At 40.3% G+C, this 19670-nt stretch overlaps 1 protein-coding gene across 3 annotated transcripts in view; it reads right to left on the bottom strand.

Moving 5' to 3' along the window:
* The window catches only part of LOC117413893 (plexin-B1-like), a 136010-nt gene that overhangs the window by 38950 nt on the left and 77390 nt on the right, over positions 1-19670 (bottom strand). For 2 of the 3 annotated variants that reach the window (XM_058999443.1, XM_058999444.1), the window contains 4 exons: positions 7985-8071; positions 5743-5798; positions 3667-4768; positions 1272-1454 (listed from right to left, as the gene is read on the bottom strand). In XM_058999443.1, the coding sequence (XP_058855426.1) occupies positions 1272-1454; positions 3667-4768; positions 5743-5798; positions 7985-7987 (1344 nt within the window). In that variant the 5' untranslated portion in view covers positions 7988-8071. The remainder of the gene's footprint in view (positions 1-1271; positions 1455-3666; positions 4769-5742; positions 5799-7984; positions 8072-19670) is intronic. The other variant, XM_058999445.1, reaches the window with a different exon arrangement.

Here is a 19670-nt window from a genome sequence, read left to right as displayed (position 1 = left end):
CATTAGTCAGGATTTGTGAAATTAAATAAAATGGTTTGCTTTGCTTTGAACACCAAATGTGAAATGAACAACCATAAGTACGAATGAAATTATATATAGTTATTTATTATCATAATGTGAAATTGAAATCTGATGCGCATGTTAAAAGTTCAAGTCCTTTGCTTCGTATTTCCTTTTTTGTTTTTAAACGGAAGTGTTCTGAACTGAATCTCTATTTTTAACTATTTTGCACAACAGTGTATTTGGTTATTGGATCTTCTGTTAAAAAAAAAAAAGTTCTTTATTTTTCGAAAATAAAACGTCAATGCACTAATAAGAAATCAGGTTGCCAATTTCACCACTGTGACTATTCACCTTAAAAAAGTTACCATTGCCACCCTCTCCCGAAAAAAAATCCTGGCTACGCCACTGTTGCCAGGGTTTATTATTTAAAAATGCGCAGTTTATTTCAAACTTTCAAAACATAATAACATAACAAAGAGTGTCTAAGACCCTTCACCGTTATATTTGTTCTCGTGTGAGACTTTCACTTTTTCAGTCAGCGAAAATATGTGCTAAAACGGAGTGAATTTGAGCCCTGTTAAAATGGCAAAAAGACAGCTACGTTTGGAGTTTTTCTACAACAAAAAAGCTAAACCTCCAACGCCAGAGACATCAACAGAAACCGAACCTGACTCTTCTGTAGTTCCGAATGTTACTAACAGCACAAGACTGTGACGATACTTCCATTTCAAACGCTCAGGTTAGTGCAGGTGTAGCTGTCTGTCAATAAGAGACTCTTGCCTATAAAGTGTTGTTTGCAGCTTTCTTGATTGTGACAATCTGGCGTAGAACTGTTTGTGATGAAATATCTGGTAATGTTAGAAAGCTAGCTTAATGTTTACATAAAAATGGTTAAAATCGGGCATCGGGTTTGAGCACGTTTTTTTTTTTTTTGGGGGGGGGGGGGGGCTGTGCCCCCCCAGTTTTTCTAGCCATGAGTCGCCAATGTATGAAGGTAAAACAAGTGATTATTTTGTAATTAACAGCTTTTTCTGTTTAATTAGGAAACAGAATCGGCTCAAAATAAGGTTAAAAGGGATGTCATGAGATCAAAAATAAAACCTGAAAACTTCAAGCCCTTATCATGAGTTATGGAAAGTGTTCAACCCTTATACAGTTGTTACACACACACACACACACAATATAGGAACGTGGAGAAGTATTATGCACAGAGGTACAGAAGCCCAGTGACAAACACACAAGTACTCCTGCACTTATTTAGCAGTTACCTTATGCAAGTTTCCCTTGCTGTCCCCCAGGAACACAATGGTATGTCCCTCCATCACACTGACAGCCACGGCGGTGAGACGGGTGTTCGGGCTGTCCAATAACGGGGCAGCCTCAACCGGAACTCGACTGGCCATTGGGCTGGGGGTGTGGTCAGAACCACAGGGGTAGGCATCGAGGGTGTTCTGAGGAAAAAGAGAAAAACAAGCCTGTTATTTGAACTGTGAAGACCAACTTGGCCTTCATGGAAAGCAAGTATTAAAAAAGGAAAGAAAAATAAGAGCAATCTGTTTTTAGAAATAACTTAAATTTGGAGAGGAACATTCTGCTGGCTATTAGTGGTATGTACACAAACAGTGAGGTCTGTTAACAGGAGATTACAGCCGTTTGTTTAACTTAGCTTGGCCAGAATCCTAGGGGTGCTAATTTCCATCATCAAACAGTTGGATATAATGGTTTACAGTATATAATATCCACTGAAACTTCCAAAGAATGTATTAAAGCCACACTTCCCCCCCACAATCACACTCGTTCCAATACCAAAAACAAAGCCCATGATAGGGTTTACTATCGGTGCACCGTACAACTTCACCAGAACCCAGGACCACTTGGCTTCTCAGTTTAGTTTCAATCCGTAATGGTAGTTTTGGCTACAGACATCACATCTTGAAGTCTTACAGCCACTCTGTTAACCAGGCAAAACTATTAACTGCAGCATGGAGAGGTTGTGAATGTTATCTGCTGTAGCCAAGGCAAGCAAAACAAAAAGTTAACAACTCATTTCCTTCATCAGTAGAGTAGATGACAACATCCTGGTGCTTCCACACGGCATGATTCTGAGAGCATTAATAACTTGTGCTTAGATACATATTCGGAAAACTGGAAGTGTAGCATTCTTGCGGCATGCAGTGTTGGGGAAGCTACTTTTTAAAAGTAGTCCATTACAGTTACTTGAACAAAATTGTAACTAGTTAAGTTTAGTACTTTGGAAAAACAAATGTAACTTATTACTGTTACAGTTACAGGCACAGTTTGAATTGTATACAGCTTTTTTTTTTTCAGATTGGTCAGACTGCAGCTCGAAATATTCTTTGAAGATCCCACTAATCGAACCCACCCTCCTCCACTTTCTAGCATATGATATAAAAAGGGCATTCATGTGACATTTAAGGTTTGACTTGCACTGTTAAGGAAACAATTTTAGGACAGAAGATATTCCAGGAGTAGCCTAAGATAGTGATAACACTTCAGGAGCACCCTGAAGAAAGAGTAATCAGTGTATTCACAGAAGCATTGTAGAGGTGTTCACTTTGAGTTACTTAGTATAAATTGTCAGAATACTTTACTGATTTCTTGCAAAGACTACACATTCCATCTGCATCATACAGATCACGCACACTATTGGAACTGTAGTGTCTGTATTGAAGCAATTGGAACAGTTTGATTATTTTGGTTTCTTTTGTCTGTGTGTCTTGGCTTTATAAATCAAGAGCAGGTCAATGTTTTATAAACCATTTCCTACCTGTTTATTAAGAACCCAACCCCCATGTCATTTCCTGAAACAGCTGTACTCCTCCAACCCCCAGTGGGAAAAGATCCCTTACACATGTCGCTTATGTTGAATTTTAATTCACCGATAATATGCATGTATATGCAAGATGCATTTATTCTGATATGCTACAGAAATCTTATAGTATACTGCAATATTAACTTATGCTAAAAGTGACCAAGTTTCGGCACACTTGGTTGTCTAGATATATGTAAAAGTAACGTCTGATTGCACAGACCTTGATTAATGCTAACCGTGGAGAGTAACGTGATATCGGTATGAAATAACGATTCTCTTAACTAATGTATTCTTGTTCAGATTCACTGTGTCTTGTATATCAGGTTCTGCTTCAGTCATCACATCCTGGTGATTTATTAAAGCACCCTGTGGCCTTAAAAGAGCTCTCAAAACATGTCTTATTCAAGTAGAGCTGGATGTAAGAAAAACAGCAGTAAGAAATACCAGTGGTGTTGCAGGGGGAAAGGTTAATGGTTACACTCTGGTGTACCAGCTGTACTGAACTCTATAGAGGCCACATGGGTGCTTTAAGCATCTTGAGTTATTTGTAAGTCACAATGATGTGCTGACAAATTGAAAAATGATACCAAGTGATTAAGACGACCACATCTGTTAAGATAACTATGATATCGTACCAAGTTGCTCTAACTCGATTGTAAGTCGCCCTGGATAAGGGCGTCTGCTAAGAAATAAATAATAATAACATTAGGTAGCCCAGGATGAATGCTAAACTATACCTCCCTTATATATCGATTGGTGAGGGATTTAAAAAGGAAAATGCTACCAGCTTGTGGAAATCAAATCACGGACAATAATGGACGACGTCTTACCGAGGGGAGGTTAGCACAGAGGGACTTGACGTCATACTCTATGTAGGCTGCCTCTCCACCCTCGGCCCGTCCGTCCCTCGTGTAGCACAGGTCCCGCGTGGCGTTGATGCGCCGGTCGATCTCCTCCAGCGTGTACATGCACATTGCAGAGTCCTCTCCGGGCTTCCCCGAGGAGGCCAGTCCCATAGAAAACACACCCACCAGCACGTCCCCTTGAGTCCTGAGCCGCCCAGCCCCCAGCCCCTCGGCCGGGTGCCCCACGTGGACGGCCTGCAGTAGGTTATAGTTCTTCCCAGCAGTCCGACACACCAGCGGCACCTCCACGTAAGAGTAATAGGAGGTGTCGTACAAGCAGATCCTGGAGATGTAAGTTTTGTACTCCCGGGACTGGGATTTCAAATCCCGCCGGTAAAAAAGGAAGTAGACTGAGGAGTGGTGGGAGAAGGACTTGACAAAATGGTGGTCATATTCCGAAAGACGGCCCGCCACGGCAAGCTTGGCAGTCTCCTCGTACGAGAAGATGAGCGGAGACACCAGGTTGCGGGTGGAGATGGGAGGGTGGCTGCTGGTGTAGCCGCGGCCCACAAACAGGACAGGCTGCTGCTCTTTGGAGAGGGCAACCAGCCCCACAGTGGTCACGTTTGGGTCATTGGCCGCCACATATTGGGTGTCCACCGGCCGGTCAGTCTTGAAGAGGATATTCTTGATGGAATCCAGGCTGCGTTTCTCACAGATGCCTTGGTGAACGCTGCCGCAGGTGATGAGCTCCCCTTTATAGGGGTTGACCAGCAGCAGCTTGTTGTGGTTGTTGGCCAGGCGGGCCTGGGGGCAGTGGGTGAAGGCGATGGGCGGCAGGCAGTCTTTGCTGTCCTCAACTGGCCCCGTGCTCTCCTCAGTCCTCAGTTGCAGGTCGGAGCTCAGCTGGAAGAGGTAGTTGGTGGCTCCGATGTAGACCGTGCCCGTCTGGGGGTCTGGGTGAAGGGCCAGGTGCTCGAATTTGGTGCCGCTTCGGGTGAAGGTTTCATAGGCGCTCAGGAAGCTGCTCCCCAGCAGACAGAGGAAGGTATAAATAAGGACTGCCCCGGGTGGCATGGTGAACATTCTGCAATACAGAAAATAGTTCATTATTTTAGGGGTGTCAAGGCCAAAGAACCGCAGGCAACTTTTACTGACATTTCAGAGCAGATTTTTCCCTAATATGCAAAGTTCAAGCTATGCAAACTAAACATTCTTGATTTCTTTCATAAGACATGATCAGTGCATTTCAGCAGCTATTGGACATAATTATTAAATGTGTAAAATACTGCTCAATTGTTGTAGTCGATGAATGTTTAATGAGAATTGAGAACTTTAAAAGGCCTTTCTTTACTTTGCCAAACATTGACAATGGTACCATACAGGTTCAGTCCCCTTGATTACTAGGTGAAAGTGAGTGAAATAATCTGTTGTTTTTGATACTAGGTAGTCTTACCTAAAGGAACTGGTTTGCTCACAGATTACTCTATGCTGTGTTACGAGGCTTTAACATTAACCTGTACATTTTATTTGCTTAATTGCAATTTTCACTGCTCACAGGATCAATATGCAGCTAAACTTGAGCTAAATCACAGGGAGGCAGTTAAAACAAAACCAAGTCTATTTAAATAAGTGTAGCTAACAAAACAGTTCCATAAAATGTTTCCACCATGCACATCCATTCATTATACAAGTCTCAAATGTGCAGCTTTGACAGACATGATATCTGGTACTACACCAGACCTTGCACCTCCCGGGTCATTTCGCCGCCATTGGCTTCTTTCCTGTCAATAACCAATCAGCTGCCTCCCCTATTGATGATGCATTCAACCAGTAAAATTCCCTAAAAGACACTGCCGAGATCAAATAACCGAGAATAAGGCAAAGAACGCTTCCTTTAATCTAAAGTAGTATTAGAGAACATGTTTTAAAACTAAAAATGCATGTGTGCTATAACATGTGTTTCTTTCAAAACTGCACATTTGAGACCCATGTAGCTATGGAAGTGCAAATTGACAATTGCTTCAAGGCAATGGGAAACTGTTTTCAAACATCACTTACTGTACTTGTATTACTGCACCTGTAAGTGCACAGGCGCCACGCACAGCCACAATTCCCTGGGAGAGGAAAGGAATTTTTATTTGCTAGCTCAGGTACAAATCTGCCAACAAAACCATTTAATCTTTCAACAGATGTAACCTTTTTAAACTGAAATCATCTTAAAAGCTAAAACACCGACGGGGCTTCCCGGAAATTATTCTCTATAGAGACTTCACTTAATGTGTTGAGTGTGTTTGGGGGGTAAAAGAACAAAGGGAATTGATTTATACTTTCTCTTCCAGGTCTTGCAAAAGCGCTGATTAAAAAAGAATTTGCTTACCTTTATTCCTGTGCCAATATTAACCCTCTCCCCACGTCCACACCCTCAGCAACCACACCTTGCTGCCCAGATTATTTACATCCCTTTACAGGAATGGAAAAAAAAGACTCCTATTGCATAGCAGTTTCAGCCACTCCAGGTTTTACTACAAGCTGGATTAGCCACGGTGGACAGATAACAAGCTCAAGCGTGTCATATTAAACACAGTAAAACGAAGAATGGAGCAAACTGCTATTCAATGGAAGTCTTATTTATAAATTTTTCTTTTGGTGCTCGCACCTACTATGTCTACAATCTATCCTCAAAGGCCCACAATATAATATGCAATGCATCACATTGCCAGACAGACCTACAGCTTTGAATTCGGTAAAAAAAAATATATAGGTACATGCAAAAGCTCCCCCCCCCCCACATACAAAAATACCTGGCGATTGCATTGTATGTGATAAAACTGTTATGCAATAGTAGTGCAGTGTTAAATAGGCGGATGCCTTCTAAGCACATGATAAAAACAGTTATAAAGCTAAATCTCTAAAAGGAGTGGTCTAAAAGACTATGATGAAAGTCATGAAGATTCAAGGCATGTTCACCATATAGAGTGTGACAGACAGACAAGGATCCCTGTAGAAGATTAAAATTTGCAATTTAGCAAATTAGTAAGCCAAAAGTAACTGCAGCAAAGTAGTCAATGCGATAAGGAATTTGAAAGAAATATATACGACACTTATCAAGCACAGCCAAATAAAACAGCACCCTCTCTCCGCTAAGCTCCGTAGACAATTAAAAAGCTCTCTGATCATTTTTTAGATCTCAATTTCCGGGCGACCTGGTGATGCCTCAATAAAAAGAATAAAGCAGCAAGGCTTCAGTTAAAAGCATATTTGTACCAGGATTAGAATGGTCTTTTCCAAGAGAGGTTTTATGAGCTGTTGCAATGCGTTTCCTGCAGGGGAAATGTAACTAAGTTGAGGATCTTGTTACTTGATGTGTTTTAATGTTTGAAAACTGCATACAAGGAGTACAGTGAAAGTACCTTATTTAAATGGGTTGTAATATAACTATTTGGATGTAGCCGAGCTACGTTTTGTCAACAGAGATTTGAATGAGAAAAAGGAGTTCACTTTTATCTGCGATTGTGTGGAATGGCTTCAAAAGCATTAAAATGTATGATCAGGAATCAATTTGAATAAAGCTTCCTTTGAAGTCTATATGAGTATTACATCGACACGACAGATGTGATACACCAATACAGTCCCTGGAAACATACCACTTATGTTAACTACGCCGTTGAAGGGCTCTGGAAATATTGTTAAGCCAAGGTCTTAATTGCATCACCAGAGACAATAAGACCAAAATAATTCCTTGAATTGTCACCATTCACTATATAGATCTCAAATGTATAGTTTGGAAATAAATCTAAATAAGTACTTTCATTTTAAAGCAGGACTACACCTGGTTAAAAAAATCTCTGTTTGCTGGCCCTGCTTTGATATTCTTTCACCTGGAGAGTGGATTTATCCGCAGTGCTTCAGGGCCTTTTCATGTTATTAACCAACCAGCTGCTCCCCCAAATGAGTGACATGCTTTGCAGCCAGTAAGATGCTTGACCCTGAAGACACTGCTGTGGTGAAATGACCTAGGAAGTGCAACAGATGCAAAAGTGTAACCGATTTCCTGGATAGGTGAAGGCAAACAAACAGTAAACTTCCTTTTATCCAGTGTAGTATAAGATGTCATTCTGTAAAAATAAAACCCATTCTTGTGCTATCGTGTTTTTTTAAACTCCACATTTGAGACATACAATGAATAGAAATGTACGACAGGTATAATTTATGAATATTTAGTTAGCTACAGGCTCAGTTAAACCTCTCTCAAATATACAGTAGGAATTTTTTTGTACAGTGGATATAAGGAGGTTCTCACCATTTGTCTCCTATGTTGTGTTAGAGAGGCATTCACCCCTGCACTGCTGGCATTGTCTTTGCTTAACACATCATCCCAGGACAGTACCTGCAAAGAAAGGAAGACAAAATAAACACATGTTCCACGTACAGTGATGAATTTAGTGCTTACGGAAAGGTGAGGGACAATGGCACTGGATACAGTTATTTTCAAAAGTTGTGCAAAATATGTAGCTCAATATTTTAAAGAGTAATAGTTGTGATTTCTCTACTGGCACAACAGGGGGTGTCATGTATTCTTAAAAGTTACATTAAACATCCGAGCCACAGATCATCAGCAGCACCGAATCGAGACCGTAATGTAAATATGAAGCAAACTCAGCTGCTCAACCAAGTCACGGCTCACAGGTCTTAACAGGACATCATACTGAGAACATATAGCGCCCGTTTCCTTCATCTATGAAATTATGGTCAGTACAATAAGCGTTTGCCTCCAGGGTAAACAACGCAGGCGTGAGCATCTTGCTGTTCTCTTTGAACCTCCTAAGGACAGCTCTGCTAAGTATTGAACGTGTTGCAGGTGCAGAATCCTGCAGTTATGAACACCCGACAGGCTAAATAAACCTGTCAAAAGGACAGCACTCAACTACTGGTGACGTTACCCATCAGACAAAAGCGATTTAAAAGGGGTGCCTTACTTTGGTTGATCAGTCCAACATAGGACTGCTGTTTTAAAGCTGTATAAATCTATTGATGATGCCATATGATCCCTAGGTTAACCTTAAGGTGCATTTAAATCAGATCTTGTTGTCTGTCCAGTTTGTTTACACCACCCAAAGCTTCTACCCTTCTCAACCTTCAATTGTTAAAACTAACATGTTTGTAGCAGTAATACCATCATCAGCAAGTCTCCAGTAGATCTTTTTTTATTATTACTACTACTACAACATGTTTATTGCATGTGTAGTACCACATATAATGTAGAAAATACATAAAAAATACCTACATACAGACGTGCTCAAATTTGTTGGTACCCTTACAGCTCATTGAAATAATGCTTCATTCCTCCTGAAAAGTGATGAAATTGAAAGCTATTTTATCATGTATACTTGCATGCCTTTGGTATGTCATAGAATAAAGCAAAGAAGCTGTGAAAAGAGATGAATTATTGCTTATTCTACAAAGATATTCTAAAATGGGATGGACACATTTGTTGGTACCCCTTAGAAAAGATAATAAATAATTGGATTATAGTGATATTTCAAACTAATTAGTTTCTTTAATTAGTATCACACATGTCTCCAATCTTGTAATCAGTCATTCAGCCTATTTAAATGGAGAAAAGTAGTTACTGTGCTGTTTGGTATCATTGTGTGCACCACACTGAACATGGACCAGAGAAAGCAAAGGAGAGAGTTGTCTGAGGAGATCAGAAAGAAAATAATAGACAAGCATGGTAAAGGTAAAGGCTACAAGACCATCTCCAAGCAGCTTGATGTTCCTGTGACAACAGTTGCAAATATTATTAAGAAGTTTAAGGTCCATGGAACTGTAGCCAACCTCCCTGGGTGCGGCTGCAAGAGGAAAATCGACCCCAGATTGAACAGAAGGATAGTGCGAATGGTAGAAAAAGAACCAAGGATAACTGCCAAAGAGATACAAGCTGAACTCCAAGGTGAAGGTACGTCGGTTTGTGATCGCACCATCCGTCGCTTTTTGAGCGAAAGTGGGCTCCATGGAAGAAGACCCAGGAGGACTCCACTTTTGAAAGAAAAACATAAAAAAGCCAGACTGGAATTTGCTAAAATGCATATTGACAAGCCACAATCCTTCTGGGAGAATGTCCTTTGGACAGATGAGTCAAAATTGGAGCTTTTTGGCAAGTCACATCAGCTCTATGTTCAAAGATGAAAAAATGAAGCTTTCAAAGAAAAGAACACCATACCTACAGTGAAACATGGAGGAGGCTCGGTTATGTTTTGGGGCTGCTTTGCTGCGCCTGGTACAGGGTGCCTTGAATCTGTGCAGGGCACAATGAAATCTCAAGACTATCAAGGCATTCTGGAGCGAAACGTACTGCCCAGTGTCAGAAAGCTCTGTCTCAGTCGCAGGTCATGGGTCCTCCAACAGGATAATGACCCAAAACACACAGCTAAAAGCACCCAAGAATGGATAAGAACAAAACATTGGACTATTCTGAAGTGGCCTTCTATGAGTCCTGATCTGAATCCTAACGAACATCTATGGAAAGAGCTGAAACTTGCAGTCTGGAGAAGGCACCCATCAAACCTGAGACAGCTGGAGCAGTTTGACCAAACTACCTGTTAACAGGTGCAGAAGTCTCACTGAGAGCTACAGAAAACGTTTGATTGCAGTGATTGCCTCTAAAGGTTGTGCAACAAAATATTAGGTTAGCGGTCCCATCATTTTTGTCCATGCCATTTTCATTTGTTTTATTATTTACAATATTATGTTGAATAAAAAATCAAAAGCAAAAATATGGAATAAACAATGGTGGATGCCAATTACTTTTGTCAGTTTCAAATTATTTCAGAGAAAATTGTGCATTCTTCGTTTTTTGTGGAGGGGTACCAACAAATTTGAGCACGTCTGTATATCAGCCATAGGCTGTTTAAGGGCTGTATTCATAAAGACTTTATTCATTTTTGGAGATTTAGCAATTTGTTGTTTAAGTAATTTTTGTACTTAATATTCTATTAACCCTTTAAGGCACAAGGGACATGTGTGCCCCACAAATAAAATGATGCCAACTTTCTTATTTTTGCAACGACAGGTTGGATCTGGTCATCCAAATTGTTTCCTTGTGGTACTTGAGTTGCTCTCAAATAGAGTTTAAAGACTAAACCGTTTGAACAAGCGCTCAATTCCTTGTGTACCTTATGGGATTAAAGTAGCAAAAAAATAAATAAAAATAAAATAAAAATTAACACATTTTTCAATTCTTGATACAAGTAAACAAATAAGATGTGTTTTTGCTCTGCATAAAATGTGGCTGAAGGAGCTGAAGATAAAGACTTAGATGCCTTACATTTGTTTAACACATTCAATTAGACTTTGGTTAACCACGTTTGCAATTTAGAACAGACTTAGACACATGTAGAGATAAGCATGCTTTATGAATGCGGTACAAACCAATACTGCAGGTTGTAGATGCACTGACACATATGACACTAACAAATAAACATGCTTTAGGAATACATCCCTGAATGTTTAAACACTTGCATACCACTGAAACATAAAGTGTGCCTTTTGAATATTATAAAAGATCATTTTTTCTTACTACAATGCTGTAAATCTTTGTCTGAGCAGGCACCATGATGACTCTCTCACACAGTGACTGCTAATTGTGTCGAGTTGTTGTGATTACATGACGTGTACGGATGTCCACTGGGGCTAAAACTAAACAACCAGGCGCATTTCACCTGAGGCGGACTCAAATACAGGCCTCCAGAGGCCTTTCTGTTTTCTGTTCGCTTTTGACGAATTCACAAGGAAGTGGCACCAACAGCAGCAAGGTCACAAAGTCAGGTCATTCGCGATTCAGAGGTGCTGCCGTGAATGAGGCTACTGTGCTATTCCTGCAGTGACACCGAGGATTTGAAAACTACAGAGAGGCATTTAGAGACCAAGTTTACATGCAGAGCAGCTTCCAGAGCTGCCAGTGGCCCTCTATTCAAAGCACGGAACTCACCAAGGCCTATGGAACTTTGTTTTTCTCCCTGAAGATTATTACATTTAGGCAGCTGGTTAAATATTTGTGCTTGTATTTTTAGCCGGAAAGCCTCCCTCTGGAGGTTGGTAGACTAAGAAAAATAGGGGGTGTCTCAAAGCTGCTCTGGTTCTATTATACAACTAGACAGCGCTGGAAAATGGTCCCCCCCCCCAGCTTTTTAACAGACCTTTGGAGGGGAAAATGTGGAGGGGGTTGAATTTATGCCTAAGCTAACGATAGGACTTTAACACCTAACCTAGAGTGGTTAAAACAATGTGCCACTATTAATTTCATACCCATTGACCCTATCAAAGTACTACATTAGAATGCTAAATTAGAAAATGAATCAATACCGTCAGCGAGCTCTAGCAGGCTTCTATCAGACAGAGGAGTCGGTGCACCAGCTGTGATCAAATCAATGTGTCCACTATTTTCATTATCTCTTTCCAGCTTTGTAAGCCTGGACAGATCAGCATTAACTGATTACCTCTTTAAACCCAGGAAGAGCAGTGAGCTACCAGCCTCTGGAGGGCAAAGGCCAGCCCTGCGGGTGTCTACTGGAACTCACCTGGCCTGGCCAGTAGGGTCCGCTGTAGTGCGATGAGGTTTTGCCTCCCAACCAGCGGGAGTGCCAGAGCGCCCTTTGGAACCCTCAGCGAAGTCCGTCGATTTCACACAGCCAGGGCACAAACCTGCACTCACACCACACATCATTCAAACCTCAAGCTTTTGTAGCACTACAGCCTTAACGTCTGGGAGAATGTAAACAAGCAGGACTAATCAAAGCGCAGGTTTGCTTTTTGTTAAACTATAGAAGAATGTAGCAAACTAGCATTTAGGAATTATATTTTAGTATTCAATTCAACACAGTTGTGGGATTCTGCACATTTTGAATATTAGTGGGCTGTGTTTATTAGTCAGCAGCCTGCTATAAATATGAAGTTATTTTGATCTTCTCGCAGTGTGATCCAATTCTAAGCACAGGAGCCCAGTACCAGAGGTATACTGTAAAAGGATTGTATTTACAATGCACATCTATCACAAAAGCATTCACTGCTGAAAGGGCATAAATACTGGATGCTTCAGATTGAGGCTGTGAAGTCTGGGAAGTTTTAATGACAGAGCAACAGAAACTGAATGGGAAAGGACAGCTGCTCTCGACAGATTCCAACACGCACTGACAGGAAGACATCCCGATCCCACTGACGCAGCGTGATGGGTTGGATAGGATCCCGGACCAGTCCTCCACCACACTGTAGACTGGCATATATACTTCATGTCCTCTGTGATTATCTTCTTACATTTCAAATACGCTAGATATATAAAAAGTGACACAGCCTGTAAGTAGCATTGTTTAGCAAACCCCATATATTGATGGACGTCCACATTTGAACCTATTCATAGCAGAGACATTTCCCCAAGAGCGGTGCCTTGCCCCCATGTATTACTTTTAACACTGAACAATCTCTAAAAGCAGCCTTGCACAGCTATAATGAGGATCGTAAACTTTTCTTTTCTAAAGAAAAGTGATCTTTAAGCATGCTTTCACAAGGATTCAAATAATGATCTGTCCCTAGTGGATGTAGGCACATTTGTTCTTTGTGGTATTTCTTTCCCATGTCTTTCTGATATGTGTTGTAGGGGGACAGGTTAATGGTTACACTCTGGTGTACCAGATGTATGAAATTAGACTTGGTTTTTTGAGAGCTCTGGTGAGGCCACACGGGTGCTTTAAACCTTCAAAGTCACCAGAGTATGGTCATGGTTAAATCCATGGTTCTCTTCTTGCCATTTTGGTTTCCTCATCTGGTAAAGGCTACCGTTAATCTTGAAGCTTTGAATTGTCAGCCAGTCTTTGCTAGTTCTGACAGGGGCAACTGACGGGGAGGCCTGTGCTGCACAAGAGAGTCTGCCTTGACCTCCCGAAGAAGGGAGCAATATTTATTAAACAGAAACCAAGACTAAACGTTTTGAAAAACAGGGCCGTAAATAAAATAAAAAATGTCATTCTAAATTAGTCCAAAGCAAGCTATGGCATTCCAGGCCCTTTCAGTCATGTCTGAATGTACATTAGCTTGCTGTGTGGACTTTAGAGACAGCTACTGCCAAAAAACAGACTCAGCTGAAACGCTGGGGCTTGAGATCCTGTTTTTCCACTAAAAGGTAAATAAGATGCTGTGAAACAGGCATTCGGAGCACTGGAGCCAGGCAGAGCTGGCAGGGAGAAGGGGGTAGCTGAGACAAGAATGCTGCCCTTTGCTTCAGTTTGATTGGTGAACACTTCAGACTTGACTATTTATCTTGACATATTTATCCTTTTTTTCTTTTCAAATGAGAGATATGGTCCCCAAAAAAATCATATGGAATCTGACCTTTTACATTATGGAATGTACGAATCTGAACAAAAATACGTTGGCATATCACATACTATATGGGGCACGTCAGAATGCAGTTACATTTTTTTGTATATATTCATAACTTTAAAACACTATCACTGATTAAGGCACAAGCCTAATTTGATCAACCTATTTGCCCTCCTCGTATAAAGCATTTTTACACCAAGGCCTGGTCGAGGATACATAAGCTGTGTTTGCCTGACTAAACCAAGTAGGACATGCTGGGTCTTCTGATGCTAGCCAGACAGGGTTATGATTTATTTTAATTGGATCATTAAATACAATAAAACCAGAGCCCAAGGAGCCTTGCCACTTTTCCAGTCATGTTTCTCCAACACAGAAACAAACAACATTGCTTTATAGAAACACACACACACAGAGACAGGCTACCGTTCAAACACACTTCTTCCGACAGCTGTTAGGATGGTGTTAGGCCCTCCATTTTCAATGATGTGTCATTGCTGGATGGGGAAGAATTCACTTGAGGCTGCATTCAATGGCACAGGCAGGGGGGCGGGCGACACCGTGGGCTAATTCACTGGCCTTCACCTCCGGAGGCCTGGGTTTTGTTTTAGTTTTTTTAAATGTACTCATTCTTTACCCAGGAATAACCCATTAAAACTGAAGCATCGTTTACAAGGGTATCCCTGTTTGGTTGACTCTACTTTGCCTTCAGCAGAACCGAGTCTAGAACACACAACCACAATAGATTTTGAAACCATCTGTGCTTGGGAGTGTTGTTCCAGAGCCAGTGTCTCATTATCCCTCTACCTTTTTTTTTTATCGAAGAACAATTACGATACAAAACACACTTACTGTAGCCTGGTACAGTACTACATTTATTGAAAATATCTGCATGTGTAAGAGAGGGTGTTGCTACAGTATTTCCAACACACAAGCAGATACAGAAGGTAAAATACAATTTGTTATAAACATAACAAATTGGCATAAAATAAAGTGCTGAAATGCAGTGGGATCTTTAGGATTACGTTGGTTTTTTTTTTAACAGTTATTTAACAGTAACTTAAAGTAAAATCGGACTCCTCTGGTGGCATTTCCTTTAAGAGCATTTTAAAATAAAAATCAGATTTTACTTGCTGATTAAATCAAATAATCACGTTCTTTAAAAACTTCAACCAAAATAATAAATTTAGTTTTTTTTTCTGCATTTTTTATAATAGATAGCTCTAAGTACTGTTGTCAAGTCTTTTACCACCTCAATCAGGTGAAAGTTTGACCCCCTCGGAGGTCTTACTGAGCTGCTGTTTGCTGTTCAGTGCAGCCGGGCTGGAATGTGGCAAATCAGCAGCTTGGAACAAGTGCAGCCCACTAATTACAGAACCGGAGGCTACAACAGCCACCACCAGATAAATCAGTGTACCAGCTCCCCGCTCGCTAATTAGGAGATATTTCTATCACAGGAACAGCGGGTTGTCGAAAACCAGCACCGGTGAGTCCAAGACTGCCCACTGTCTTATAACAGAGGATATCTAATGGACTGTAAAGAGAAAAGCCACCAATGAGGAAGACCCTCACACAGCTTCTTGTTTCAGTACATGAACTGCAGAATAGACTCTGATGCCTTCTTAAGGAGTTCATGAGATTTCAAACTTAATTAATGAAAGACGAATGCCAGACCTATGAACAGACATGCCAATGCAGACGCGCATCTTTGAAAGCAAAATCTGCATCATTTTCTTAAAATAAATTAATTAATTAATTAATACATACATACATACATACATACATACAAGCCTCAAAGTCTAATGATTGAATCCCAGACTCCCATTCCAAAGACCAGGAAGCAAGGAAAAGATGTTCATGTGAGCTTCTGCCACTTTGCCCTGTGAGCAGCAGCTGAATGTCTAGACTACCCATCCAATCCTTGGCCTATCTTCGAACTGCAGTCGAAATCGTGTCTAACTGCGCGACGTTTTCTTTTTATGTGAACTTCTGTCCACTAAAAGCCAAGATACAACTGAAACCTAGGCCTCCAGATGTGAACAACGACCGTACCACCTAATACCAAGCAGCGTCAAACTGCGGAGGTTAAACATCCTAGGAGTAACATAGCACTCAACACCATTTTTACTAGAACTGGCTGGCAAACTAATGTTCTGCATCACTGGAGTGCATTGGAACCCCACTTGACTAACAGTCTGCAGTGATGAAGATGAGACAGCGAACGAAGAGTACCAGAGGCTATTCAGCACCTCCATAAAGGCTCATTCAAGTAAATCTGATTATATTAATGGTAGAATAGCCCCATAAATGCTAGAAATAGGAGGAAAATGATTTCAGTGCTAAAAACTGATAATACAGCATGCTATTGATGTAAAAAATGCACCAATAGGATCTGACGTGTTCTTTTGAGCTACAGTAGCCAGCCCTCAGGGAGGACAGAGTAGGTATTGATTTCCTATGAAGCAGGCACAATTGCCTCCAAGTCATTTACTCACACAGTAATTGGAACAGATCTCTCCGTCAGACCTACAAAAAGGGTTATGAAACTGGGCCAGATGTTCATCATTCATGGCACTTGATTATAAAATATTAAGGTAGGGCTAAACTATATAACTTATATATCTCTGTCATTGCCTCGAGTGTTTTAACTGCGTGAAGACAAGAAAAAATAAATGCTGGGGCAAAAGCCATGAGCCGAAGACATTATTAAAAGCTAGAGCTGTATATAATTGTTGACCACATATGGAGGATTAAGCTCTTGGCTTTCCTTGGCGTTTCCTGTGAATAGCGACCCTGTGACTGCTGGCAGGCCTAAAGGTTTTATTTTTAGTCCAATCAAACAACGGTTGTCACTCTAGGAATCTACATTGTTTTCAGAGCCAAGGGATTATATCTTTTTTTTTATGTTTTTGCCGAAGTGAGATTTTAAAATGGGAAATAAATTGCCTGTTCTAACCACGGGGGGGGGGTACATTTTTTATTTTATGTTTGGATGTAGCTAGGACTACCTAGGTGTAGCTAGGTGTTTCTCCCTGTACTACTATATACATGCAAAGCTTCAAGTATTCCTTCAGGCCTCTCATTCAAAGACTTAGGCTACAAAAGTTAAAACATGCCAGATAAAGAGAAAATGAATATTTCTTTATAAACTGTACATTACTGTAAATCAAAATCACTGCTGACCTTTCTTTTACCTCCACTGTTTAAACTGACAGCTGAAAGGAAACACTGATTCTACTGCACTGAGAGATGCTCCCTTTGTTTACTAAAGTCATTTGATGAAGTACAAGGTTTATATCACTGCAGATCCTTTCATCTTCTCTGCTATAATACAATACAAACTTATTTTTACACTGTGGCCTTCATCCCGTGGTATCCCAGAGTGCTGTACAAAGTTAAAAACAAAAGCGCATGTACAATACACTCCAGCTAATCAATTATAAAAAAAAAAAAAGACATTTAAAAAAAAAAATCATTTTATACTCAAACAAGTGGCAGGTTGAAACATTGTATTATTTTCAAAAGAACATACAGTTATTGTACACCACTCTAATACAAATGTACAGTATACTGAAGGAAGGTTTATTCTTTCAAATGATAATTAAGCCTTTATAATAATTAGCATTTTGTGACACTTAAGGAAACACCCAATGGCGACTCATTGTTTTCAATGGGCAGCAGCACAGATTTCCACTGCTTTTAAAAGGAGCCCTCCTTTGCTGCGCCACTGATGGAATTCAGCAAAGTGATCCCAAAAGACAAAAGTTCCCAGGATAAAAATTCCAGGGGCAAATCTTTTAAACCAGGCAGTTACCAACCAGGCATAGCACAAGAGGCTCATTCATTCCTGCCTGTCAAGATTCAGGGACAGTTTTTACACGAGTACCAAGGCCTCTGGATTGAAAGCAATGGAGCTCTACCACCAATGTGATTAGGCCGACGTGCTTAGAAGCTCTGATATTGAAGGTTTTGTTTTTGTGAACAAAAAGAAAAGAAACCACAGGGACATAATGTAAGGGGAATGGCATCTCTGAGTGATCTGTCTCATCCATATGGCCAAAGGTTAAAATAGTGTGCCTTTCTCTAATAGGACAACACCAGTAATAGAAGTTTATTGAGAGAATCAATAAAACACAGCAATGTAACAAATAAGTGAGACCTGCACAGATACGGATAGACAGACAAGGCCAATCCATAACTCCCAGATTTAGATCCTCCCAAAGTTTCATCACAATTGGAGAACACCTCAAGGATCTACCAACAGACTGACTACGTGGGACACAGCCGCTTTAAATATAGTATATACAGTGCTTCCCAGCAGTGCCTTTTGCTGTTTTAAATCTGCCTACTTCCCCTCCGTGAAGAGTACAGGTTAATTAAATCAGAAGAAGTTTGTATTATTGACTCAGGCCATCAAATTGAATCCAAAAGAGAAACAAATCAAGTGATTAGCTGATAACATTAGACTTTACCATCACACGCTTCACTTAAATCAGGGACTCAACCTTTAATTAAAGTTGCTGAGATCGTCATTTACACAAAGCAATGCACCGTATTTCAACTGTAGAACAGTCCTTCACATCTAGTTGACCTTTTTGTTGCCACTTAATCAGAACGCTACTCCACTGCAGGTCTTTATTATAATCAAATAATAAAACAAGAACTATACAGTGAAGAAATCGAATATTTTCTGAAGGGATATCAGAATTCTGGTCTTCTATCAGACATCTTCACGGGTCAAAATATTAAAAGCTATCCTTTAAATTGAAGTAAAAAAAAAAAGTTTTTAGTTGCATTTACAACCCAATGTCACACTGAAATTCTAACTTTGTTGTGGGTTCAAGATGTGACCGGAAAGGAGACAGAGGCGTTGTGGGAAACTGTGAAGCCACCCACGTTTTCTGTACAAAGTATTGACAGCTGGAAAACTGAAACTGGTATGGCTACATATCAAGCTTTGACCATGTGTAATAGTCTGGAAGAGTTTTGTTAAGGACATGAATGTGCGCATTATGCACTGTACAATAAAACTGTGCTTTATACTATAACATATATCTTTATAACAAATGCACCATACAAAAACATTGAAATGCATGTAATTCACAAAGCACTTTTCGTAGATGCAGTTTCATTTTTCTAGTGCAGTGCCAATATTGCTCAATATAGTAGCCACTCTGGTAGGATCATAAGAAGTTATACGGTTTTACAAAAAGCAGAATACAGCATTGTCAACAGACACCTGTATTTAGGATTAAGGTCTTCATACTCTTTATCCTCTCAATTTGCATATTTTATTTGACGTACTATAATGTGTTCTTAATCATATTTTATTACTTTTTCCAGAGCTCATGGATATTTGGCATGTTTAATAATATTCCCCAGAATATTTTACCTTTGGTGCAGTCTCTAAGCAAACCTGAGTGAGTAAGGTGGAATTTATTTAATGAGACCAGTATAAAAATGCCCACATTTGTGTGTACCAGTAATTTCTTCCCCCCTGAAATAGTGTGTTGTATATTTTCAAGAGCTAACAAACAGTTTCAGGGGGAAGGCAATTACAGGTGCATACCTCAAGTGCTACCCCATATACTGGCCTCATATCCCCAGACTTTCAT

This window comes from Acipenser ruthenus, chromosome 25 (assembly GCF_902713425.1).
Source record: "Acipenser ruthenus chromosome 25, fAciRut3.2 maternal haplotype, whole genome shotgun sequence".
Classification (NCBI taxonomy): domain Eukaryota; kingdom Metazoa; phylum Chordata; class Actinopteri; order Acipenseriformes; family Acipenseridae; genus Acipenser; species Acipenser ruthenus.
The sequence above is the reverse complement of the archived record's forward strand: the minus strand, read 5'-3'. Positions and strand labels throughout refer to the sequence as shown.